This window comes from Pyrus communis, chromosome 10, assembly GCF_041283825.1.
Source record: "Pyrus communis isolate YQ-2024b chromosome 10, ASM4128382v1, whole genome shotgun sequence".
Taxonomy (NCBI): Eukaryota; Viridiplantae; Streptophyta; class Magnoliopsida; order Rosales; family Rosaceae; genus Pyrus; species Pyrus communis.
Window position 1 is genome coordinate 8,683,132 of NC_142574.1, and position 25,357 is coordinate 8,708,488.

Here is a 25,357-nt window from a genome sequence, read left to right on the forward strand (position 1 = left end):
CAAAACGGGAAAAAAAAAAATTTCAGTTGCAGGAAGATCCGAGTTAATCAACCGATCGACGACGATTCGAGTTGCAGGAAGATCACGATTTGGAAGGGGGACATGGTGTTAAATATATGGATTTATCAGGGGAAGGGGTTGATGGGGTTCCAGGGATCGGGATGGGGTTCCAGATGAGAGAGACGGTAGCCATGACGTTAGCATGGCGTTAGATGAGCCGTCTCCTTCCTTTGTTGATTTTAGGTCGGCCTGTGGATTGGCTTGGGCTAGGTGCCAGTCTATTCCACGGGCTGGAGTGGATTGGCTGAGTCTCAACCTATTTTTTCCATTGGGTGCCGGCCTCTTTTGCTTCTGGTGGAAGTGCTCTTATTGAAGATGTTAAGTGGACAACGACCAAATTTGCTTGCATTAACTAGAAACATATTTTTAGAGAGGCTAACTTTGTGGCGGATGCTTTAGCTCGCCAAGACCTTCTTATTAGTGATTGTCATATTTGGGATCATTGCATTCCTTCATTTGCTCTTCAAATTCGTGCACCCACCCACTATAATTTTATTCTACAAATTCGTGCACCCACCCACCTTAATCTTAATTTGAGCCTAATCCGATGAACCGACAACTTCGTCCACCTGTGACCCACCCTCCCAAAGGCCTGCAGGTCTTGCACTGCACCCACCCTAATCTGAAACACCCTACAATTTGTGCAGGTCCTATCTCTCCATCCCTTATAATTTTATTCTACAAATTCGTGCACCCACCCACCCTAATCTTAATCTGAATGAACCCATAAATTCGTGCACCCACCCTCCCAAAGGCAGCAGGTCCTGTATTGCAACCACCCTAATCTGAAACCCACAGTCCTTAAACCCTCACACATTCAACAAAATACTCATCAATCAAGTTAATCAACATGAAATTTGACCCTAAACCCTAAAGAACAAAAACTAGTGAAAATCAGAAACCCTTACCTAGATTTTGGGACTCAATTGGTTGCGGATTCACGTCTTCCTACATCTCTCTGTGTGTGGTCGGATGAGCACCATTGAAGTGGACGAAAGAGTGGCGAGAGCAGCGTTCGAACTAGTTTTTTGAGAAAGGGAGAGTGAACGACTGAGAGAGTCTGAGGAAGTGAGAGGAATACAAAAGACCTAACTCACAATGGTCAGTTGGATTAGATTTTAACCAATTCAACGGTCAAAGTAATTTCTAATTATAAATTATAAATAAATAAATAAATATAATATTCGGTTTGGTTCGGGATTACCGAACACTTTCAAATATGTGGTTGAATCCCAAATCGAAACTTTCGGGATCGGTTCGATTTCAAGTACCGAATTTTTCAGGAAATTCGGTTTAGGCATTTTTCTATCAAATTTCAGGATGGGTTCGGGACAGTTCGGGATTTTCAAGAAAAAATTCCACCTCTACCCATAAGGTTTCGTCATTTCTGAGAACTTGATAAAGTTGCCTTTTAATAGCACACTCCTTGTTTAACAAAATGCTAGAATCATGCATACTTATACTATCTTGTTAGACTTTATCTATTTCACTTATGAGAACCTTTTTCTTATCAAAGATGTTTCCAAATATATCCTTATTTCATTTCTTGATAAGAAATTTGAATCTACCTAAGTAACCCCTAACCTTATCACAAGAGTTACTAGGCATGCCATCACTCCAAGCTTTACTTACAGCATTCATATAGTTAACCACATAGCCTTAAATTTGAACTTATTATTACCTACAACATTAGTGTTACATAAGGTATTAGTATCCAATAAGATTGGGCTATGATCTGAGTTGAAAATGTGGTACTTATGAAGAGAGGCAATGGGGTGTAAGTTTAGCCAATCAGAGTTAGTAATGGTCCTGTCCAATCTTTCATAAATAATGGTGCTATCTTTATGACCGTTACACCAAGTGAAAGGCATTTCTAATGTAGGGATTGAAATTAAACTGCCATCACTTAAGAACTTATTAAAGTCTATCATGTGAGTTGGGACACTTCTATTACCTCCAACCTTCTCAGTAATATTAATGATATTGTTAAAGTCACCAAAGAGAAGCCAAGGGTTAATTCCGATATTTGTAGGCTTTAGATCAAGGATATTGTTCCATAGTTGAGGTTGAAGATGTTTTTGAGGATAAGCATAAACAAAGGCACATAAGAAATTAATGTTTGTTTGCTTATTTAAAACATCACAGTGAATAAATCTAGAGTTATGAGCAAGCACATTCATATTAATATTACAATTGTTCCAACAAAGGCAAAGACCCCCTGCCCTTCCCTCCCCACTAGCAAAAAACACATTCGTGAATCTCTTAGACAATAAAGCATTAAGCAATCTATCAAGGTTGGATCTAGGTTTGATAATACAAAAAACATCCTAGTCCCTACAGTTCCATAATAGTGACTTCATCAATCAACATCCTCCAAATTGTAGCTAGGACCCGCTCCACCTTTATACTCATTTCTAATCCTCTTCCTATTACCTCCAGCTTGAACTTGCTCAAACTCGCTTTCCTCAGTTTCCATAAAAACCTCATCAGTATCCAGTGACTTCTTTAACTCCATTTCCTTTGCTTCCACTATTCGTAGTAATTAATGGTTATTTAATGAAATTTTCAAATAGCAAGTATACCCCAACATGTTTTACAAAATTACTATCTTTGTCCCAACATTATTGTCTTTGACAATTATTATATCACATTAAATGTCATATCCTTTTTAGTCATTTAACATAATTAAAGCAATTTATATAAAAATTTACCAAACACTTAGACACTTTAACTAAACAAGTTTACCAAACACTTAGACACTTTAACTAAACAAAGTTTACCAAACACTCAACAACTTTATTTCACATCTGTTTATTCTCACAGCACAGCAGAAACATTTTTTTTTTATTTTTTTAAAGCACATCAATACCAAACTAGCCCTAAGTTGGTCACTCAGTCAGCGTTAGACCGGGGTGCGATGTCATGGAATCTGGTTCTTATTAGAGCAATTCCACCCTTAAAGATTTTGCGCCAGCACCCAGCTCATTTATCTACTCAAGTGAACAGTAATAGACCCTAGTGAACCGTAATAGGCCAAAACATCTCCACCCCTAACAAAAAATAGTCTAGTCAATTTTATTAAAATATTATTATTTTTTATTATAAAATAATAATTTGGTTTTTTTAATTTCTGATTTCTTCTCTTTGACTCCCTTCTTCTTCTTCTCTCTGACTCCTGTCTTCTTTTTGTTCTTGTTCTTCCCACTTTTCCCACTTTTTTCTTCTCTCTGTACACTGCGCCGTCGAACCTACCCTACTTTGAACATGGACACCCACCATCCTGGACCTGCGCACACCGTAAACCCCCAAAAATCAACACCTACATATTCAAAAATTCATCGAAAATATACAAAACGGGAAAAAAAAAAATTTCAGTTGCAGGAAGATCCGAGTTAATCAACCGATCGACGACAATTCGAGCTGCAGGAAGATCACGATTTGGAAGGGGGACATGGTGTTAAATATATGGATTTATCAGGGGAAGGGGGTTGATGGGGTTCCAGGGATCGGGATGGGGTTCCAGATGAGAGAGACGGTAGCCATGACGTTAGCATGGCGTCAGATGAGCCGTCTCCTTCCTCTGTTGATTTTAGGTCGGCCTGTGGATTGGCTTGGGCTAGGTGCCAGTCTATTCCACGGGCTGGAGTGGATTGGCTGAGTCTCAACCTATTTTTTCCACTGGGTGCCGGCCTCTTTTGCTTCTGGTGGAAGTGCTCTTATTGAAGATGTTAAGTGGACAACGACCAAATTTGCTTGCATTGACTAGAAACGTATTTTTAGAGAGGCTAACTTTGTGGCGGATGCTTTAGCTCGCCAAGGCCTTCTTATTCGTGATTGTCATATTTGGGATCACTGCATTCCTTCATTTGCTCTTCATTCTATTTAGATTAATTATGTAGGGAATGGTTGTGTTTGGGATTTTCCCTTTAATATCTTTTTTCCTTGTTTCAAAAAAAAAAGAAAAAAGCAACCGTATAAATCCCAAAGCTCACGGTCAAAGGGGCATGTGGCACGCCGCACGTAGCCGTTGAAATTTAAATTTGCTGTCATAATTAACGACCCCGCTCATATTCCATTTTACCAAAAAGACCCAGCAATTCAAATCCCAAAACCGCGAGGATGCCCCAATTTCAAATCCAAGATAAATCTCAGCCGTCCCTCGAAACCTTCGAACCCTTTCTGCTTTTTTAAACTCAGTTCAAAATCTCAAACACCTTTCAAAATTTCACAGTAGAGAACTAGAGATAGAGAGGGCGAAAGATGCTCGATTTCAGAACCAAATGAGCTATTGAATCAACACCCACTTGTTTTTCCCTCCAAAGATTCGTCAGTCTAATCAGTTTTCACAATTCGGAAGCTTCAGATTTTGTTTTTTAATTCATCGTTCAGGTAAAATTTTACATAATTTCAGCAATAAATTCATATAAATATTATATGTATCGATCTGTTCTCTGACCAAACCCCATTTTCTTGTATTTGTTGAATTTCTGGGCATTAGGATGTTAAGGGATTTCAAATTCCTGCGTTCGAATTCCGGGAGGAAAGAAGAGGCCGAGAACGTGCCGGTAAACCCGAAGGACTCATCGGCGATCCGAATTGGCTCGGAGTCGAGAGCTCCGTTTAACCCGATTCAAGATCCGGTCCAGCAACCCAAGCCGGAACAAGAGGTGGGTATTCGGAGCAGGGTTGAAAAGACACCAACAAAGGCTCCCAAGGCCAAAGTTTCCGATCCGGCGTTGCCTCTTCGGACTCCCGATAGGTATGGTTCCCGGAAGCGATTCGGGTGGGCCCAGAAGACCGAACCTATTAGTACGACCGCCGGCGATTTGCACGAGGACGGGGCTAATTATTCGACCCAAGTGAGTAGAGGAGGTGGTGGTGCTGGAAATGGGGGTTTGGGAAGTGTGACTCCTCGGGTGACGAGGACAGCTGGTAGAGCTGCTTCGAGTTATTCGGAGAGTAACTCGACGCAGACAACACCGACCAAGAGTGTTTCTAAGCCTCCGAATTCGGGTTTTCGGAATAAGGCTGATGGAAGTGTTGGTCCTCGAGTGGGGAATTTTGCTTCATTGTATAAAGGGATTCCTATTTCTTGTGGTCCGTCCACGGTGGTTAATTCAGTCGAAGTGCCTCACTTTGATCTCAAGGAAGATCCATCTTTCTGGATGGATCACAATGTACAGGTAAAAAGCTCAGTTTTTAATCCTATTTTGACATACATTTATTGTTTCAATAGTGGGTTTTTGTTTAATGGTATTTAGGGTTCAATGCTTATTCGTTTTGGCTGATTGAAAAAAGTGAACTGGACACGTTGAGTTTGCCAATTTTCAGCAGTTTGGAAGTTATACTAACATGATTGTAAATGTTATTCAGGTTCTCATTCGTGTGCGTCCTCTCAACAGCATGGAGCGTAGTTTACACGGTTACAACAGGTGTTTGAAGCAAGAAAGTGCTCAAACAATTTCCTGGATTGGGCAACCAGAAAGTCGATTTACATTTGATCATGTAGCCTGTGAAACCGTTGACCAGGTGTGATTTGGGACCAAATTATGGTATTATTGTCTTCTTTTTCTTACTGTTCTACTCATTTGCGCTAGTTACCTGTGGTTTTAACTTTTTGAGTTTTGTAGGAAATGCTTTTCAGGATGGCCGGTCTCCCCATGGTGGAGAATTGCTTGTCGGGATATAATAGCTGCATGTTTGCCTATGGTCAGGTAATAGCATGGAGCTGTTTAATCATAAAAAACTGTTTGTAATGTGAAGTTAATGCGACCATGAAAACCATGCTCAGAGTCTGCTGCATTTGCCTGTTATTGTGTTCGATTTACATAAAGACTGTCAAAGCTATGCAAAATCTTGTATTAGAAAATTAAGAAGGCTTAAATCCTTCTTAATTTTCTCACTTTGATGTCTGAACTTTTCTTTGTCATGCAACTAGATGGAGGTGGAGATATCTCTTTGATGCTTACCTAGTCCTGTTTGTTTAATCTAGTTTCTCCATTCATTCTGTCTAGTATATAATTCCTATTCTTGCTTCAAATGCTCAAACCAGCGTGTTAATAATATTTGGGCTTCGATTTGCAGACAGGAAGTGGAAAAACACATACAATGCTTGGGGAGATTGACGATTTAGAAACCAAGCCCAGTCCACATCGTGGAATGACACCCCGCATTTTTGAGTTTTTATTTGCAAGGATCCAAGCTGTAATATTATTTAATTTTTAAATTTCTATTTCCACTTTATCTTTTTGGTTATATGTGAGAAATGCTTAAATTTCTCACTATCTGCTTTTACTTCATCTTTGTATATCCAGGAAGAGGAAATTCGGAGGGATGAGAAATTAAAATACAATTGCAAGTGCTCTTTCTTAGAGATTTACAATGAACAAATTACGGATCTCCTTGATCCGTCATCTACCAATTTGCTTGTAAGCTGATTCTTTTACAAGTGCATGGCCTAAACCATCTTGATGTATTTCTCATTTGTTATTATTTATTTTTTGTTTTAAGCTGCGGGAGGATGTTAAGCAGGGTGTTTACGTAGAAAATCTCTCTGAATTTGAAGTCTATACTGTGAGCGATATCCTCAGGCTTCTCATCCAGGTTCCCACTAATTGATCATTTTCTTGCTAAGTTAGAGCCAGAGTTTTTTTCTCTTCATAAATGTACGTATGAAATCATGTCACTGACTTAAATTGTTATTTGTTGCACACAGGGTTCTTCAAATAGGAGAGTTGCTGCAACAAATATGAACAGAGAAAGTAGTCGTTCGCACAGTGTCTTTACTTGTGTAATTGAGAGTAGGTGGGAAAAAGATTCCACAACTAACCTACGGTTTGCTAGACTAAACCTAGTTGATCTGGCTGGTTCAGAAAGGTACGGTATCAGGCTCACAGTTGTCGATATATGTGTTTTTGTGTGTATATATCTAATTACATATATATCCTTCTACCGAACCGGTTTTTAAGGCATTAAATATTAATCCAAGTCCCAACCCAATAATTTTTTGCAGGCAGAAAAGTTCTGGTGCGGAGGGTGAGCGGTTGAAGGAAGCTGCTAATATTAATAAATCACTATCTACACTAGGGTAATTTTTTACCCTCTTGGTTCTATGTGTATTCATGTGTTTCTTGTTCTAGCCTTCTTAATGATAATGGTTAATATATCATGTGTAGTCATGTTATAATGGTTCTAGTGGACATGGCACATGGGAAGCTGAAGCATGTACCTTATAGAGACTCTAGATTAACCTTCCTACTACAGGTTAATTGTAATTCCATCTTCTATGCCTTAATCAACTGTTAACTTTCTTAGACATATTGTTAATCTGCATACCAAATAAATGCAGGACTCACTTGGTGGAAACTCAAAAACAATGATCATTGCAAATGTCAGCCCTTCTATCTGGTTCGTTTTTTGCTCGATTTTATTTTAGATAGTGTTAGAATCACATCAAGCCCCAAAACTTTCATGAAACTTTTTGTAACTTTTAATAATATGATGTTCTTTTGGTTACAGTTGTGCGGCTGAAACACTGAATACCCTTAAGTTTGCTCAGAGAGCAAAACTTATTCAAAACAACGTAAGTTTCATATTATAAGCAATGGTGACTAGGCAGTATGGTTTAATGGAATCATCCAATTTATTGACCTATATATTTCTTCTTTTTCATTGTACAGGCTGTGGTGAATGAGGATGCTACAGGCAATGTCATGGCCCTACAACACCAAATACGGCTCCTAAAGGTGGTACTGATCATCTTTGTTCTTTTATGTTCTCTTATACCAAATAACTAAAAGTTCAAATCATGGCATGCTTTTTGGAACAGGAGGAGCTTTCCATTCTTAAGCGCCATAATGTCTCCCGATCTTTGTCGTTTTGTTCGACCAATTTTGAAGACACACATAAAGTACGAAAAATTGATTGTAGTGAAAACGTGTGTGATATGGACTTAGAGTGCGATGATGATTTTCTTGAAATTGAAACAAAAGGAACTGTCAGACTTTCCACCAAACAGGTACGCTTCCTTTTAACTGTCTAGAAATGGCCATGCTAGTTTGTTTGGGTAAGTTAGAAGTATCTGCTATTATTGACTGGAAAGTTGAATGAACCTATGTTTGTTCTATGGCTGTTTCATCTCTAGCTTCATGTTAAATAGCTGGTGTTTCATGTTAATATCATGACGGGGTGAACATACTATCAATTGCTTTGTTTACAAGCATCCCAAACAAAAAGAAAAACAATTAATCATCTTTAGATTTAAATTTTCCCATTTTAGTTCTAACTTCTGAGACTGCTGTACTACTGCTAAGTTTACCATGAGCCATGTCACCAATTGTCTTTTGTATTGCGAATCATCACACTGTCTGAAAATTATGGTAAATCAGTTAAAATCTTTGGAGACAACGCTTGTGGGTGCCTTGAGAAGGGAGCAGATGGCAGAAGCTGCACTCAAGCAACTTGAAGCTGAAAAAGAGCAGCTGAACCGTTTGGTATTTGAGGAGTCTTTTCTTAAGATTATTATTTTTTTCTTTATTTTTTTCTCCTGTAAATTGTGGCTGAACTCCTTAGCTCTCATTGCTCACAGGTTCGTCAAAGAGAGGAAGACACCAGGGGCACTAAAATGATGCTAAGGTTTCGAGAAGACAAAATTCAGAAAATGGAGTCACTTCTTAGTGGTTCTATTACCATGGAGTCTTATTTACAGGACGAGAACAGAGCACTCTCTGAAGAGATTCAGCTACTTAAATCAAAACTTGATAAGAATCCTGAAGTCACTCGGTTTGCATTGGAGAACATAAGGCTTTTGGACCAACTTAGAAGGTAGTTTTTTCGTAATTTAATCAATTTTTGACTATCCTATCAGTTGAATTGATATTTCCACTGTGGAATTCATAGGTTTCAAGAATTTTATGAAGAAGGGGAGAGAGAGATACTCTTGGATGAAGTTTCTAAACTGCGAGATCAGGTACTTATGGATCCAACTAAGATAATTTTTTTCCCCATTTGAGATGTTGTTTAGAGGCAAGCAATATAACAAAATAAATACAATTTTTATTTTTCAGTTGCTACAATTTCTTGATGGACACTCTAAGCAGCATAGCAACCCAAATATTAGTATGAAACCTCAGGTTGGTTCCTTTAGCTCTATATTGTAGTTCCTTATGTTTCAAGTTTCATTCACTATGGAATATATGGTGGCGATTCGTCATGCATTCCCTTAAGGGCAGGCTAGATATTAATATACGTGTGTTTGGTATATTATTTCTTTTTTTTTTTTTTTCTAATTATATATCCTTTACTGATTCAGGAAACAGTGTGCATGGACACAGATGGTGATCCCCTCAATATGGAGGTTGAACTCAGTCGTGCCTTACAAGACATCTAAATAGCCCCCTTCGTTATTTTACTTATACTCACATGCTCATTTTCGTGGTTTCAGTTGAAAAATACTCTCCATGAGTTAGAGGAATGCAGGCGCAGCTTAAATACTTGTTTGGAGGAAAATGCAAAACTCAATAGGTTAGAAAAATTGGCCTTCCTGTTTTCTCCCTTATATCAGCATCCCTAACTATAGAAGTAATATCATCTTATTTCTCACTATTGAAGTAAAATCATCTTTTTTCTTATGCGATTTTTTTCTTTTTTGTATTTTGCAGAGATATTGAAGATCTGCATACAATGCTTAACAAGCTCAAGTCTACACCCATTGATCAAAATGACTGTGTAGCTTTAAAGGTATTTGTGTTTTAAAAATAATATTTGACTTGAGTTCCTTAACACTATGGAAAAAAGAAAAGGGAAGCTGTAAATTTACTTTAAGGCTTCACTAAGTCCACCTTTTGATTTCAGGTGCTTAATGCTGTTCCCATTGAGGAGGTGGAACCGAAGCTTGACCCTCGAATAAAACATGCAGAAGAAATTTTAAATTTACAGCTGGAATTGGATATAGTGAATATCATTTTGAGAGAAGAGAGGACTTCTCAAGAGGAGAGGGTATATTTCTTAAATAAAGATCTTCATCTGGCAAATGAAGAAATTTTTGTGATAAGCAAACAGCATGATGATGCAAGCCGCCAATTGGAGGAGGCTAAATCGGTTATTGAAGCTCTCGAGTCTCAGCAACTTCTGTCAATCAATGAGCTTGAGGACCTGAGGAAGCTTTTGAGTGAACGGGAGCTTGAATTGAGGGCTCTAAAGGAACAACGGACCCTTAAGGAGTTTAGAGACTTATCACCTTCGAACTGCTCAAACAACCATGACTCACCATTACAGAGAAATTTGAAGAGGATGCATGATTCCCTTGAAAAGGCCAAGAGATTGAATACATGGTACCAAAGTGATCGTGCATTTCAAGTGTCAAATGAAGAAGAAATGGATGAAGTGCGTAGGCAGGTTGAGGCTGAAACTGCAGAGGTGATCGTCTGTATGCAGGAAGAACTTGGCATGCTTCAGCAGCAAGTTCAAAATAGCCATTTAAAAGATTTGGAGATGAACAAAAATGTAATGATTTTGGAAACGGAACTGAAGGAGGTGCGAGAAAAGTTGTACATGTTGAACGAAGATAATGGACGGTTAAGTAAAGAGCTTGAGGAGAAAGATGGGAAAGTAAGAACGTTGTCACGAGAGTGGACATTATTGTCTAGTGAGATTGAAAAAGTTCTGTCTGATGGGTGTGAGGAACTAGATGGTGCCTCTGATCAACTTAACCTTATATCCAATTCCTTTCCACAGAAAAGGATTTGGCTCTCAGAACAAGTTGGAAGGACTGTACGAATCATCTCTGAAAAGGAATATTTAATTGAAGAACTGAGGAGCTGTTTGGAGGATGCAAACAACAAGAAAAATGAAGTGGAGTGCATGCTGAAGTCTATGAGAGGAGCAACACTGGCTATTACTGAAGCACATGAGCAGGAGTGTTGTGAAAAGGAGAAAGAAATGCTCATGTTGACAACAAAGTTGAATGCAAAGTCATCTAGAGTGGAAAAGCTTGAGAATCGAGTGAAGCTGCTTGAAGATCAGATCAGGAAAACATCAGTTTGTGCAACAGTTGCTTTCGTTGTTGTGGATAAATTAGCAGAGATGAATCGTAGTAACGAAGATGCATTAAAGTGTAAGAATATTCAGCTTAGTGAATCAGAAGACTTGATCTCAACAAAGGTTGCCATTCTCAGTGATCAGGAGACTGTGATAGCAGAAGCAGAGAAAAAAGCTCACTCTTTATCTGGGGAAGTTGAAGAGTTGGAGAGAACCTGTGCTGATCTAAGACAGGAGCTTTCTGAGGAGCGGGAATGTGCTTTCACTATACAACAGAAGCTTGAAGATGTCGAAGAGAAAACCATTTTGATGGCAAGGGAGAAGCTAGCTGAGCTAAAAACTGGCGTATCCACATTGAGGTCATGCATGAATACAAATGTGGAGCATCATACAAGCTCTGAAGGGAAGGATTCACAATTATCTTCTAAGTCTTCCAAAGGAGAGGGTGGTGGATGGGTAAGTTAGCATTTTGTTTTCTGATAGCTTGATCTTGAGGTTTGGGTCTATGTTGTAGAGGAAGAGTGTTCTGTTTTGTAATTGCTATACCTTGTTGCAGATAGCTACGGAAACAATTCTAGACCAGAATGGAAACAAACAGTTTGTTGAAGACCTGACAGCTGATAAGCCTGATATGTCTGAGTGCACTCTCAAAGTGCGGAAGAGTATGTGTGCCAATAGCACTCGAGAAGATTTGAAGTCTGAAAGACCTTCCAAGGCTAAGGCTAGGAGTGGTAGAGATGTTACCATTTTGCTTTTGAAAAGGGAAATAGAAACTGCCCTTGATAGCTTAAAAGAGGTACAAGCTGAGATGGACAAGCTACGTGAAGAGAACAAACTGATGTGCAAGTCTGAGCAACAGAGTCGCGAAAGCATGAAATATCTCAGAACACAGATCATTAATCTGCATTCAACTATGAAAAACTTAGAAAAGCAATCGAAAGTGAAGTTGGAAGCTCAAGATCATAAACTGGAGGTATGTCAACAGATGGTGCAGGAAGCTGGCTCCCAATGGTGCCAAACGAAAGAGGTAATCCATTGCATTTCCAATTTCAATTATTTGTTGTTTCTTGGTTAAGCTATACCCTATTCTCTGACAAAGACTTCTGCTTATCATGTGTGTACGAGAAAAGCAAAAACAACCTTATAAGATAGTGATAATTTCTGCTGATTCCTGAATCCATTGTCCTTTTCCAACCTCTTTTGTTTTCACATGTTCGTAATTGTAAATTTATGTCAAACTCACTCGTATGTATATTTATCCATTCAAGGAATTTACCATCTACTTTTGTCTCCTCTCACAGATGATGGAAATGGAATTTGATGATGCAAAGTTAGTTGCAGCCCAGAAAACTGCTGAGGTCTCTTGCATTCTTCCTAAGTTTGAGGAGGCTCAGGATATTATAAAGGAAGCAGATAATATGATCAACAAGCTGATGATATCTAATAAAACAATGAAGCTCGAAATAAAAAGGTTGAAGAAACTGGAAGCCTCATTAATCAGTGATAAGGATATGTTACTAAATGAGGTTCAGAGCTTGCAGTCGATCAATTATCTGAGCAGTCAACGATTTGCAGAAGTTGAAGACTTGCTTACCTCGGATATAATGGAAACAAAGGCTCTGGTTGTAGAGCTGGAGGGTATGCTAGCAGGGATCCAGGCTCATTACAACGAAAATTTCATTCTTTTAGCCTCTGATTTTCAGAGTGTGAAGTCTCTCCTTTCAAACTCCTCAAAGTTAATCCGTTCATCCGTCGAGGACATCTGGTCTGAGATAATTGTGAAGGATTGTGCAGTGTCAGTGCTACACCTCTGTCACATGGGAATTTTTCTGGAAACAGTGACTGGGCTGAATGCAGAGAATGGTCTGCTTCAACATGGAATTTGTGAATCAAGTACTTTAATAGCTGATCTGAGACAACACAACGTTAGGTCCCAAAGGGAGCTTGAGATGTGTCAGATTCTTAAGGGGAAATTACTGGCAGACATTAAGAACAGTTATGATCATATCTCAAGGAGAGAAGAGGAAGCTGGGAAGCTTAGTACAAAGCTCAACACTTTCGAGAAACAAATATCAGAACTTCAGTTTCAAGAGGAGTTAATGCTACAGAGGTCTAATTATATGGGATCTCAGCTTGCTATTCTAATGAAAGAGTTGGACTTGAGTAACTCCAATTTTGGAGCATCCCTTCTGAAGCAAGAGAAATTTCTGAAAGGTAAAGAGGAGGCATTCGAATCTCAAGTTGAGTGTTTCATGATAGAGTGGTGCGCGAAAGACTTTGAGTCACTTATCTTGGCATCAGAGTTAGAAGATATGGCTAAGCACAAAGCTGATATGGAGAGAGAGCATATCACATGTTGTGTGATGCTCGAAGACTTCAAGAGAGAAGTAATTTTTTCAAAGGTTGATACACTACTGAAAGGACAGTTCTTACTGGATGAGGAAGTTGAAGTTGCTTGTCTGCAAACGGAAGCACAAAAGGAGAGGCAGCATCTATTGTCACAGCTGAACCAAAGCAGTTTAAGGATTGCACAAATGAATGAAGAAAAGAAGGCTCTTGAACAAGAAATTATGTTGCTAAAGGATGTTTCTCTTTTAAATGATGCCTTGAAAGGTGAACTTGGTGAAGCTAAGCAAACAGAGACGAAGCTTTTGTGCCAGGTTCAAGCTCTAGAAGCTGAATACCAGAAACTACGAGAAGATTTAAACACTAAGGAAATGAATTTAGAAATTTCTGCCCATCAGTTTTCTGTCCTTGAACAGGAAAACCAAACGTTGCAGAATGATATTCTCACATTGCAAACCTCATCAGATGGACTTCAAGATGTGCTAGAGAAGAAAAAGGCAGAGCTGAGCAGATTGAACTGCTTGGAGATGGAAAATGAGTCGCTTAAAACTGAGATAGAGAAGTTAAATACAGAAAACAGCATGGCTCTTAAACATTTGGAGCAGAAGAATTCTGAGTTTTCATCTTCATTAAGCCGTATAAGTGTCTTCGATAAAGAAAACTGCAGGTTGCAAGATGAAATTTTCTCTTTGGAGATTCACATTGTTAATCTGGAGACTCATCTAAGGGCGAAAAATGCTGAACTGGATGAACTCCTCACCATTTCAAGTGCAAAAGCTAAAAAGTGTGTTGATTCAGTGGAAACTTTGGATTCAGCGAATAACAGATCATGTAATATTATAAAGGAAGAAGGTTTCATGATTGTGGACAAAATGTCTCAAGAACTATGTGAAACTGGAGAGAGAATATCTCAGTTCATAGAACAGGTCGACTGCTTAGAGTGTCAGGCTAAGGAGCTGGTGTCTGAAAATTTCTCTCTTCGGGCTGAGTTACTGAGGAAGGATGATGTTCTTAATGGCTTGTTATTCGATCTGAGTTTGTTGCAGGAATCTGCATCTAATAATAAGGATCACCAAGATGAAATTGCGGAAATGGAATCTTCTTTGGAGGCTCTAGAGGATGAGCTTTCAGCAAAATCATGTGAGCTTGAAGAGACCATGGCTAATAGCCAAATGCTTGAAACTCAATTGCAGGAGAAAAGAGATATAATCTCCGCTCTTGAGCAGGGTTTATTGGAAGAGCGTGAGTCTCTAAAATTTCTGTCCCATGAAAACTTGGAACTGAGAGCTCAAGTTGAAGATGCTTTGGCCACGAGAACTTCTGTTGAGAAGGAGTTGATAGAGAAACAGAAGATTACTGAGAGCTTGAAAATGGAAGTCCTTGAAATGAGTAATGCTCTTGACCAAATGAATGACTCGAATGAATCCTTGAGGGACAATTTGAATGAACTCGCTAATGAAAAGGATCTTCTTCACACTGAGATGCTTCAGTTGAAGGAAAAGTTTGAAGGAGAACTGGCACGAGCTGATGAAATTGAAGCAATTGCTAATGAAGCACAACAGGTATATGCTTGTTTTGCACAAACATTTTATGAACTCTTTTTTTTCTTTCTTTAAATCTGTTTTACTTCTCCTCATTCTACTATGCTTCAATAATTTCAGATAGCTGAATTAAGAAAAATCTATGCTGATGACAAAGAGGCAGAGGTGAAGCTGTTAGAGAGGTCCGTTGAGGAGCTTGAACGTACTGTAGATGTGCTGGAAAATAAGGTAACAATTGGATTGCGAATCTTGTTGGAGTTTTGTATCTGATTCATCATATCAACACCATGTCTGTGGTATTCCTTCGTAGGTTGATATTGTTAAGGGAGAGGCTGAACGACAACGATTGTATGGGGAAGAGCTTGAATTGGAACTTCATGCTGTAGAACACCAGATGCAGAATGTTGAAAATGCTAATGCTGACATGAAAAGGTATAGAGCAGATCCTCCCATAATTTTCTTCAAATGCACAAACACACTCAACTGTTTTGATAAATATACATTATATCATGAACTGTAATTTTCTTGTTAAAACAGATATTTAGGTGAGAAAGAGAAAGCCCTTCAAGAAGCCCGACACAATATACAAATACTTGAGAAGGAATTAGCTGAGAAGGATGCAGAGGTATGTTGACCTATACTACAGTTAATTCCAACCTTAATCTGAGGTTGCCTTGTTAAACAGCGGGTTTTTCTAATGAATGGAGTGAGGATCGAGTCACATCTGTTGTGATATAGTTTTGGAGTATCATTGTTTTGTTTTTTCCTGACAGATTGCCCAATTTAAAGCACATATCTCTGAGCTGAATTTGCATGCAGAAGCACAGGCTTGTGAGTACAAACAGAAGGTATCCTAAAAGATTAAATTTCATTGTCTAGTGTAGAAAGATTGCCAGTTTACATGCGACTTGACATATTTTTTGTTTTCCGCTTACATTTGTTTCAAATATGCAATTTCATAATTATTCAATTTTGTACTATAAAATGTGGAAACAGTTTAAAGTATTGGAATCTATGGCCGAACAAGTCAGACCTGAAAGCCATTCAACTCATGCCACAAGCTCTTCATCAAACAAGTCAGAGAAACATGCTGCAAAGCCTAGAGGCTCTGGTTCCCCATTTAAATGCATTGGCTTGGGTATGGCACAGCAGATAAAATCTGAGAAGGATGAGGATCTTACAGCTGCAAGGGTGCGCATTGAAGAGCTTGAATCCTTAGCATTCAGTCGACAAAAAGAGGTAGGCCTTTAATGTCCTACTTGGTTCCTACAAGCTGTTGTGTGCATTCTTCTACCACAAAATGATTCTGTTTGTCCTTTTTCGTGTGGTGCAGATATTTGCTTTGAATGCCAGATTAGCTGCTGCTGAAAGCATGACACATGATGTGATTCGGGACTTACTGGGAGTCAAATTGGATATGACTAGTTACGTGGTATGTTATATAGTTCCAAGCTGCTATCCTAACCAATAATGTCATTACTATTGTATGACTTACAATATAACAAAGAGTTATATTACTGTTCCTCTAAAAGGATATTATGTGTTTGATGTTTGTACATGATACTGCCAGTACCGAGAAAACAGAATGAGAAAAGGAAAAATGTATCCGAATCTTCACTTGCAACTGGGACTTTATGTAAACTGCTATGATGCTCAACTGACCTTTTATCTTTTTTGTTAATGCTAGTCACTATTGGATAATCAACAAGTGCAAAAAATAACGGAGAAGGCTCGGCTTCATAGTGTGGAATCTCAAGAAAAGGTATTCAGCTTTGATTATACTGATACTCAGATAGATACTTTTGTTTTGTGTTTTCTTATGTTTGGTTTTGGTCCTTCATTCAGGAGCAAGAGGTAGCTAAGCTGAAAAAACAGCTGAGTGAATTCATTCAGGAAAGACAAGGGTGAGCAACTCAAAACTTCTGAATCGAGTTAGTGATTGTTCTATCATTCATATATTTAAGTTTCTGCATGCTGATATTCCAGGTGGCTAGAGGAAATTGACCGAAAACAGGCTGAACTCATAGCTGTGCAAATTGCTTTGGAAAAACTTAAGCAGCGAGATCAGTTACTTAAAACCGAAAATGAACTGCTGAAGGTTGAGACTGCGTTTTTGATATATTATTTCTTGAAGTGAATGTTCATCCTTTTTATTGTTTCGCTTACTACATTTACTGTGTAGGCGGAGAATGTAAATCATAAAATGAGGGTGATGGAACTTGAAGGAGAAGTAGATAAGCTGTCGGGTCAGCAAAACCTCCACCAGCGAATTCATCATCATGCAAAAATCAAGGCAAGACATTACCAATATTCTTGCTAACGAAGTCTTGCTAACCTCTGCTTCTGTATTACCTTACCTATCATTCTATTCCATTTCAATCTGAGTGGGTTGTCTATAATGTAACAGGAAGAAAATCACAAGTTAAAAGTACAAAATGAAGAACTTAGCAATAAGCTCCATAGGACAGAAGTTATTCTTTCACGTGTCAAGGAAGAGCTTGCTTGCTTTCGTGCTTCCTGTGGGAAGAACCCTTGTGTCGATTTTGATGAAGAGCAACGATTGGGTGCAAAACTAAAGGTTAGTGTTGTCTTTTGTGTGTGTGTCTGTGTGTGTGTGTGTGAGAGAGAGAGAGAGAGAGAGAGAGAGAGAGAGAGAGAGAGAGAGGTGCCATCAAACCCATAGTTTGATGCTTAACAATACAAGTGATTCCGCTACAGGAAACTGAGGAGGAGAAGTTGCAACTAGCACAGAAATTGTTAGGCCTCTGTAGTAGCGTTTTGAAGGTATGTTAACGGTCATTTGGCACTTAATAACCATTCACTCTTGTAAAATAAAAAAGTCAATCCAGGACCCGGACTTATATCTCCTTTTGGAATAACTTTCAGGCTGCTGGAATAACAAAGCAATCGACACATATAAACCCGTCTGCTGCTGAAGAGGCGCTCGAGCAAATCAAGAACAAGATTACTTCAATGGACAGAGAATTGCAGGATTTGAAGTTTAAGGTATATAAAACTTAATCTTTAAGCTTGTTTTTCGTATTGCTTCTGAGTTCCCAGTGTTTTGTATACACAAGAAAGATATACATAACCTGCATGCATGATCCCAATATTTTGTTTTCCACAGAACAAAATAAGCAGTGAAAGAATTCGATTGTCGGAGCTCATGCCGCAAACTTCACCATTAAGCTCAAGGAAGGATGAGAATTCTCAAACTCCGAAAAGAACGTCCCAACAAGCTCCGTACTTTTCTGCTTTAGATCGATGACTGTGTTCTTCATGTAAAGAATCAGAGTCTGGTTAGCTTTCTGCTAACAATTCTATGACTACAAAATTGCTGTACATTGTTCTTTTGTGTTTGTACATAAAGCTGCTGTGAACATATGAGTTAATATACTGGATAATTTATTCATGTGCTTCACACTTTCACAGTCAACAATCAACATATATATATTGGATTAAGATTTTACACGTTATAATATCGGTGAATTTGATACATTAAGTTGATATTACAAAAATCAAATTTTCATCTTTTGCAACCACTCGAGTCGTGAGGTTGACGATGTTTTGTGTTAAGATTAAGATAGGTTAAGCGTTCGATTCTCTTTACCTTAAAAGAAAAGATCAAACCTATAGCGAAAACCAATAAAAATATAGGAGAGAAATTGGGTCACATTTAGCTTTTGACTTCACCTTAAATCAAGCTTTTTAAGTGGGATGAAGTCGCAAGAAATTAGTATATCAAATCGATTCTTCCCTCCCATCTCATCTCCTTCTTGCATAATGCATGTAAGAGTTGTTGGACAAATTGATGAAAACAACGACGAAACCCAAGAATTCTCTCTAACTTCCTCTCTGAGACCTTCAAAATAGTTGTCAAGTTTTGCTACGGTGTGAAGATCGACCAGAGAAGTCAACCATGTTGGCGTGCAAAAGGAGGGTAAATGGTGGTATAGACATGAGTGGAGAAGATGAAGGATCAAAAGCAATAAAGAAATTAAAATGAATCTCATTAAATATGTGACACAACTTCAAACCTTTAGATTTCTTTGAAGGTTGACTTACCAATTTTTTTTTTTCAATGGCCTAGTCTACTCTGAAGTAATGGTAGGTTTGGTATGGTTATCGTACCAAAACTTCCATACCTATTAGTGTACCAAATTTTTGGTTTATCATGTCAAAATTTCGGTATATTGAAATTTGGTATGCTAAATAGTTCGGTTGACATGGTATGGTAATCACAATTACCACTTTGTTAAACATATATATTTATAGCACATTTATGGTAACTGATAACATCATCTGGTTTGAAGACATGTTTATGGTGCTTGGCAAAGGTGAATCCAATTATTTTTTACTTACAACATCCAGATCGCACTACTTTTTCCATATTACAAGAAGGTTTATAAACACAATGAACCTTAAAACAAAAGCAATTAATAGAGATGAATGAGTGTGGAGTCGACGGCACCTGAGTTGCTGAAGGGTTTTCTTTTCTATTTTTTTTTTTTCTTTCCTGTCATTGGTTTGGTCAGGTGGGGATCGAACCAAACAAATATTATAAATAATATTAGAAACATATATATTGTATAATTATGTGTTATATAATTTATAAATTCTATACATATGATTATATTTTTGGGTACGATATGATAGTACTATAGTAATAATATTGAATACCAAAATCGTATCATAAAATTTCGATTTTGTACAATACTATGCTATTATTAATTGACACAAAATCGATAAATTCGGTTGACATAATAAGTAAAATCCACCATGATCGGCCATCATTGAATTAGGAAAATACTCATGACTTATATGAAATTAGTACATGAAATTTGATAAATAAAAAAACTAATATCAGAATAACGCTCTAAGAAAAACCCGTTTTGGTAGAATTTGGCAATCCTCTGAGCATCTAATCCTTCAAGGCTGCTGCGTTGTAGCAAGTTTCCGACAGAAGAATGAACTCTGCGACTTTCAGCTCCACTTTTCTCCAAACCGGCTGCCTCCGCAAGGTTTCTACTCCTCAACCTACTAGCTATTTGTTTGTCCCCAGAAATGCAGCAAAAAAAATAAAAAAACCCCTGCATGGTAAAATTTCAGTGAATTAGAAACTTTGGCTTGTTGGGTTGAGTGTACGATAGTTAAATCTTGTAAAATTTCTGTGAATTAGAAACTTTGATTTGTTGGGTTGAGTGCTTTTCATCGTACAAGACTACAAGTTGAAGTTTATCGTTGAAGTTTTGAAATTGCAGAACTTGCAGGACGGGGTGAACAATTTGAAGGCCGATACGCGCAATGCAGGGAAGGTGTTTGTTAAATGTTATATGAATACGAAAACCCAGAAAGCAGAAAAGGAAGTTCGGCTTGGTGTTCTTGGAGCCAGTGGTTACACTGGTTCTGAGGTATAAACCCTTTTTTAAGGGTGATTAGCTATAATAAACATATTTTGACATTTTTGAGCAGAAATGATCAGTCGTCCTCATATCATTGTTGTGTTGTCGTTATGCCTTTGTTTTGTGGTAGATATATCGTTATTGAAAAATGATATTCAAACCAAATGTCAAAATATGTTTATTGCTTCTAATTGGCCCTTTTTAAATCATTCCTTCCTTCTTGTTTTTTAATATATTGTTAACTATGTATGAGAATTGAATTGGGTAAGATACTGAGATACTTTTTAAACTGCCTTGTAATGAACTGAGATTATCTTTCTTTTGGAAGATTGTTCGGCTTTTGGCAAACCATCCTCACTTTGGCATTACCTTGATGACGGCTGATAGAAAAGCTGGACAGTCAATAGGGTCGGTGTTTCCGCATCTAGTTTCCCAAGTAAGTTTTGCTTATGATTAATGTGTTTTCTCTTAGGGCAAAGACTTGAATTAAGATATGATGAGGGTTGGGGTAATTCATTAGTAGCTGTCATTCTCGTTCTCCTTGTATCCTCATAAACCTATGCTTCATATGACATCCAACCCTTTAGTTTTATATGTTGTAATGGTCAATTAATGGAGTTTCAATCGTTTGATGGTGTTACATTTTATCATGGCATAATATTTAATGCTTCAGAATTACTTTGGTGGACTTTTATTTGTGTTTGCAGGATCTACCAAAAATGGTTGCTATAAAGGATGCTGATTTTTCTGATGTGGATGCTGTTTTTTGTTGTTTGCCACATGGAACCACACAGGTTGTTTCTTCTTTCCTCTATAGTTGTCAATCCTTTCTCATCTGCATCTGCTCCTCAATTTCTAACTTGCACATGTTTAATGTTTCAATTGCAGGAAATTATCAAAGGCCTTCCCAAGAGTTTAAAGATTGTTGATCTGTCTGCTGTATGCATAGGATGATTTACAGTGCTTTTGGAATTTGTTGTTGGCATTCTACTGTATATTTAGCTTCCAAACTTTCTCATTTTAATGTTTACGTGATGGTATTTTCAGGACTTCCGTCTACGAGACATATCTGAGTATGAAGAATGGTATGGTCAGGCACATAGCGCACCAGAGTTGCAGGTAGGATAGTCTCCTTTTCTTATCAAAACTTATATGGAATTACTAAGTCCACCAACCAATACTCTAGGAATAAATTGAAACCTCAACTTTTGATAAAAAAAAACAAATATTGGCATGATTAATTTGTTGTCATAAAGTTCATTTTGGTTTCATAGAAAATGTATATACTAATAAAACTCAGGCACCATCTTGCTCTTATTTCTTGAACTTTTGGCTCTGCTAATTGTAAAAAGTGTTTATCTTCTTGGTTTCAGAAAGAAGTTGTATATGGTTTGACAGAGATTTTGAGGGAGGAGATAAAAGGTGCACGCGTAGTTGCGAACCCTGGTTGTTATCCAACTTCTGTTCAACTTCCACTTGTTCCATTGATCAAGGTGTGTGTGAGTATGTAAGAATGTGGCTGAAATACAAACCTATATACAGATAGGAGAGCATTGTCAACTTCCACGTTTTGCTCTGCTAATTGAGATGTAAGAATGTGGCTGAAATACAAACCTATATACAGATAGGAGAGCACTGTCACTCATTGATAATCTTTAAAGGCAATACCAAATGCTATGTCTTGACTCTACACTCTAGAAACCATAATCAAGTATGCCTTATGGTTCTCGTATTGCATTTTCCTCGCAGGCCAATCTCATTGAATCTAAAAATATTATTATTGACTCGAAATCTGGTGTTAGTGGAGCAGGTTAGGATTGGATTGCAATTTGAAACATTTCCATGCAAAATTTTACTCGATATACTCTTAGTGCTCCATTGTTGACTTCTACAACCTGTTAATCGTCCAGGACGTGGTGCCAAGGAGGCAAACTTGTACACTGAAATAGCCGAGGGCATATATTCTTATGGTGTTACTCGTCACCGTCATGGTAAGGTTTTGAATTTTAAAAAATTTATATTTTAACTTCTCTGACAGAAAAAACAATTACTAGATATTCTTGGTACTTACATGAAATTATTTATTTGTGGAAGGATTCTCATGAATTTATGAAGAGCTAGAAACTTTAAACACTAAAGATCATGTGTGTTTTTTATTTAATTGCATAAGGTAGTGACCCAGATCATTTTTGAAATTCAGTTCCGGAAATTGAGCAGGGACTATCTGATGCTGCAAATTCAAAAGTAACCGTTAGTTTTACTCCACACCTAATGCCAATGGTAACTACTACACTCATATGCACTTAGAGAATCCGTATTTTCCGATTCATTCTTTGCTAATAAAGGACTAAGCACTATTGTATTTTGTCGTTTAGAGTCGTGGTATGCAATCAACTATCTATGTGGAACTGGCTGCAGGGGTAAATTTCAAGGACTTAAACCAACAGCTGAAGTTATCCTATGAGGTATGCTAGTTAATTTTTTCTTCTGCTGGTTGGGTACTTATCTGATCGGTCTCTGATAATCAGGGTGAATTAAGGTCACTGCATTGAGCTCTAAATGCAGGCACTCTATCAGAAAGTTTTTTTATCCACCACTTGCAGTAGTTTGGTTTAATAATTAAAAGTAATTGATATTCCTGTCAAGCAAGAACTTTCCTTCCATAAATTCCCACGAGATCTTAGATAACAATTACCTGAATTAGTTAGCAGTTATTTGCATTAGTAGCTAGACTATCACGGCTTAACTATCTGCCGGAGTTATGTGTTACCTGGTTACTAGGATTGATGGTTGAATTACTTTTTCTTTTGGCTGAAACACTCTTGTGTAAACAGCCAATGCCAAACCACAAAATATTGAGTGTGGGACTCCTAGTTGTACTTATCTGATTAATAGCACATAAGTCGTATATTTCCTTTGGCCCTTAATCTCCTTGCAGTGTAGCGGTAGCAGTAGGAAGCACTTTATTCTTGTGTATATATTGCTTAGATGCCTGTATCATATATGTTTTTCTCTACTCGTATTGGTGTGATGGATGAAAGTATTGGTTATTCTTTTCTAACTTTTTTCCATTTTCAGGATGAAGAATTTGTAGTTGTATTGGAGGAAGGAGCTGTTCCTCGTACTCATAACACTCGAGGATCTAACTATTGTTTCATCAATGTCTTTCCTGATCGAATTCCTGGGAGAGCAATAATCATTTCTGTTGTATGTTTTATGTTCTCCATCCTTGCGTTTGTGAATATTTAGGCTTCCAAGTTCCATGTGAGTCTGAGCGTATTTTATTATCAGCTGACAGTCAAGCTTTTGAATTGTTGGTGCAGATTGATAATCTTGTCAAGGGAGCTTCAGGCCAAGCCTTACAGAATCTTAATCTGATGATGGGATTTCCAGAAAACACGGGGCTTCTTTATCAACCCTTGTTTCCTTAGCATATAAGTTCATCGCACATGAGTAAGCAGACGAGTCTAAACTACGACTTCCTTTTTGGCTAGCTAAACTCAATTTTATCATCTCGGTGTTTTAGCTCTTGTCCATTGTTTACCGCCATCCCTCCATTTTTGGCTTCTTGTTATCCTAGTAGCTTCTCTTCTGCATTAGTATGATCACCATCACCATTTTGGCTTGCTCCTTCATGACATCTTGTATAATACCATAACAACGTTGGGCAGGCTCTGTCGTTCATCGTTCGTTGTCAGAGTCCCAAAAAATAGTGCTATTGAGAATATCTCGACTTTCATTTCCTCATTCATATTCATATAACCTGAGATGGAATGCTTTTCTGTCTTTTTTTTTGGTACTTCTATGATTGTATCTGGGCTTCTACATTACGTTGGCTGATAAGTTGCAGTCCATTGATTGTTGCAGGTAGTTAAAGTGTTGAAAAAGTTGTTTGCAAGAGCTGCATGACTATATCTAGGACTTTACTTTGGTTACACAAGTTTAGAGTTACCTTTTGACCTCCAATGTTTGCAGATTTTAATTCCAAATTGTAATTTTGCGGGTAGAGTTTTTTAATGCTGATTTTAATTTCTGGTTTAATTAAATAAGTGAAGGAAACTATGATTACCGTGTCAACTTGGAGTTGTAGAGCAGGGATATTATCTAGAGTATCCTATACTCCGGAGAACAAAATTTTCGTAAATGGTATGCTTTTACTCAAAAAAAAAAAAAAAAAAAAAAAAAAAAAGGTACTTTCCCCAATCCCTACGGGGTGGTTTAGTAGTTGGAGACGAATTCTAGGCCTGAATGACATGTTTTGGGTTTGATTCTTGCCCTTGGTGAATCGCACAACGGTGGTTGGGGGAGGCTGGGGGAGGTTGGATTGCCTTTGTGAGTCTTTCTGGTCTCCGAAAAGGTGGACTGCCGTGGTGAAGCCACAGTTGGTCCCCTTTTTATTAGGGAATAACATTGTTTTCTCCTGCTGTAACCTTGGTGGGATTGTGAAATATATATGAGCTCGTTTGGATGTGATTTTAAAATGATTGAAAACGCTTTTGGTGAAAAGATTTTTAGAACTAATCATGAGTAAAAATGCAAGTAAATCCTGGAAAAGCACTTAAAGTGCTTTCTGGAAGAATTACAAGCGGGTGATTCTTGCAGAAAACACTTCAAGTATTTTTGGAATCCAAAAACATTTTCTCTAAAAGTGCTTTTAGATATTTTAAAAGTACATCCAAATGAGCTATATGTTAGACTTATTTATCTAAACACCTTATGTGCTTTTACCGTAACGCTTTCCTTATGCTTTCATCTTTGTATCTGTCTCCCGTTACCTCCTTCCGTCAATTGTTAACTTGTTGCATGCGCATTTTACCAATTTCAGTAATAAAATAATGCAAATTGTTAATTAAAAAAAAAAAAAAAAAAAAAAAACCTCCCTCGTCTCCTTTATTTTTGGTATTTCTTTGAGTTCGTTAATAAATTCATGTAGTGAAACTGTGTTTGAGGCTTCAGCTTAAAATCAAATGA

General features: G+C 37.7%; 2 protein-coding genes across 6 annotated transcripts; both read left to right on the plus strand.

The window, feature by feature from the left end:
• Positions 1 to 4,230: 4,230 nt before the first annotated feature.
• POK2 (phragmoplast orienting kinesin 2) lies at positions 4,231 to 18,399 on the plus strand. The gene is made up of 38 exons (XM_068466252.2): positions 4,231 to 4,449; positions 4,559 to 5,243; positions 5,434 to 5,589; positions 5,691 to 5,774; positions 6,145 to 6,264; positions 6,375 to 6,488; positions 6,571 to 6,663; positions 6,776 to 6,936; positions 7,073 to 7,147; positions 7,236 to 7,323; positions 7,409 to 7,467; positions 7,579 to 7,642; positions 7,740 to 7,805; positions 7,889 to 8,077; positions 8,448 to 8,552; positions 8,648 to 8,883; positions 8,959 to 9,028; positions 9,126 to 9,191; positions 9,371 to 9,415; positions 9,503 to 9,582; positions 9,720 to 9,798; positions 9,913 to 11,553; positions 11,654 to 12,124; positions 12,399 to 15,005; positions 15,105 to 15,212; positions 15,295 to 15,416; positions 15,522 to 15,609; positions 15,758 to 15,832; positions 15,981 to 16,223; positions 16,318 to 16,416; positions 16,672 to 16,746; positions 16,830 to 16,888; positions 16,971 to 17,082; positions 17,167 to 17,277; positions 17,392 to 17,562; positions 17,703 to 17,768; positions 17,871 to 17,990; positions 18,112 to 18,399. Exons 2-38 carry the CDS (start codon positions 4,560 to 4,562, stop codon positions 18,250 to 18,252), a joined length of 8,943 nt encoding a protein of 2,980 aa, XP_068322353.2. The 5' UTR covers positions 4,231 to 4,449; position 4,559; the 3' UTR covers positions 18,253 to 18,399.
• A 1,280-nt stretch (positions 18,400 to 19,679) lies between these two features.
• LOC137729355 (Putative N-acetyl-gamma-glutamyl-phosphate reductase) lies at positions 19,680 to 24,463 on the plus strand. 5 transcript variants are annotated; one of them, XR_015951964.1, is made up of 14 exons: positions 19,680 to 20,005; positions 20,246 to 20,395; positions 20,715 to 20,822; positions 21,094 to 21,180; positions 21,275 to 21,325; positions 21,434 to 21,505; positions 21,760 to 21,879; positions 22,136 to 22,196; positions 22,297 to 22,377; positions 22,587 to 22,666; positions 22,762 to 22,851; positions 23,465 to 23,593; positions 23,710 to 23,878; positions 24,252 to 24,463. XR_015951964.1 is itself a non-coding variant. In XM_068468287.2 (14 exons), the coding sequence occupies exons 1-13, from the start codon at positions 19,952 to 19,954 to the stop codon at positions 23,815 to 23,817; spliced, it is 1,191 nt and encodes a 396-aa protein (XP_068324388.2). In that variant the 5' UTR covers positions 19,687 to 19,951; the 3' UTR covers positions 23,818 to 23,839; positions 24,254 to 24,463. The 5 variants fall into 5 exon arrangements, 4 of the variants coding, with proteins under 4 accessions (XP_068324388.2, XP_068324389.2, XP_088533459.1 ...); XM_068468287.2 differs by having other exon boundaries at positions 19,687 to 20,005; positions 23,710 to 23,839; positions 24,254 to 24,463; XM_068468288.2 differs by having other exon boundaries at positions 19,774 to 20,005; positions 20,246 to 20,299; positions 23,710 to 23,839; positions 24,254 to 24,463.
• Positions 24,464 to 25,357: the final 894 nt, after the last annotated feature.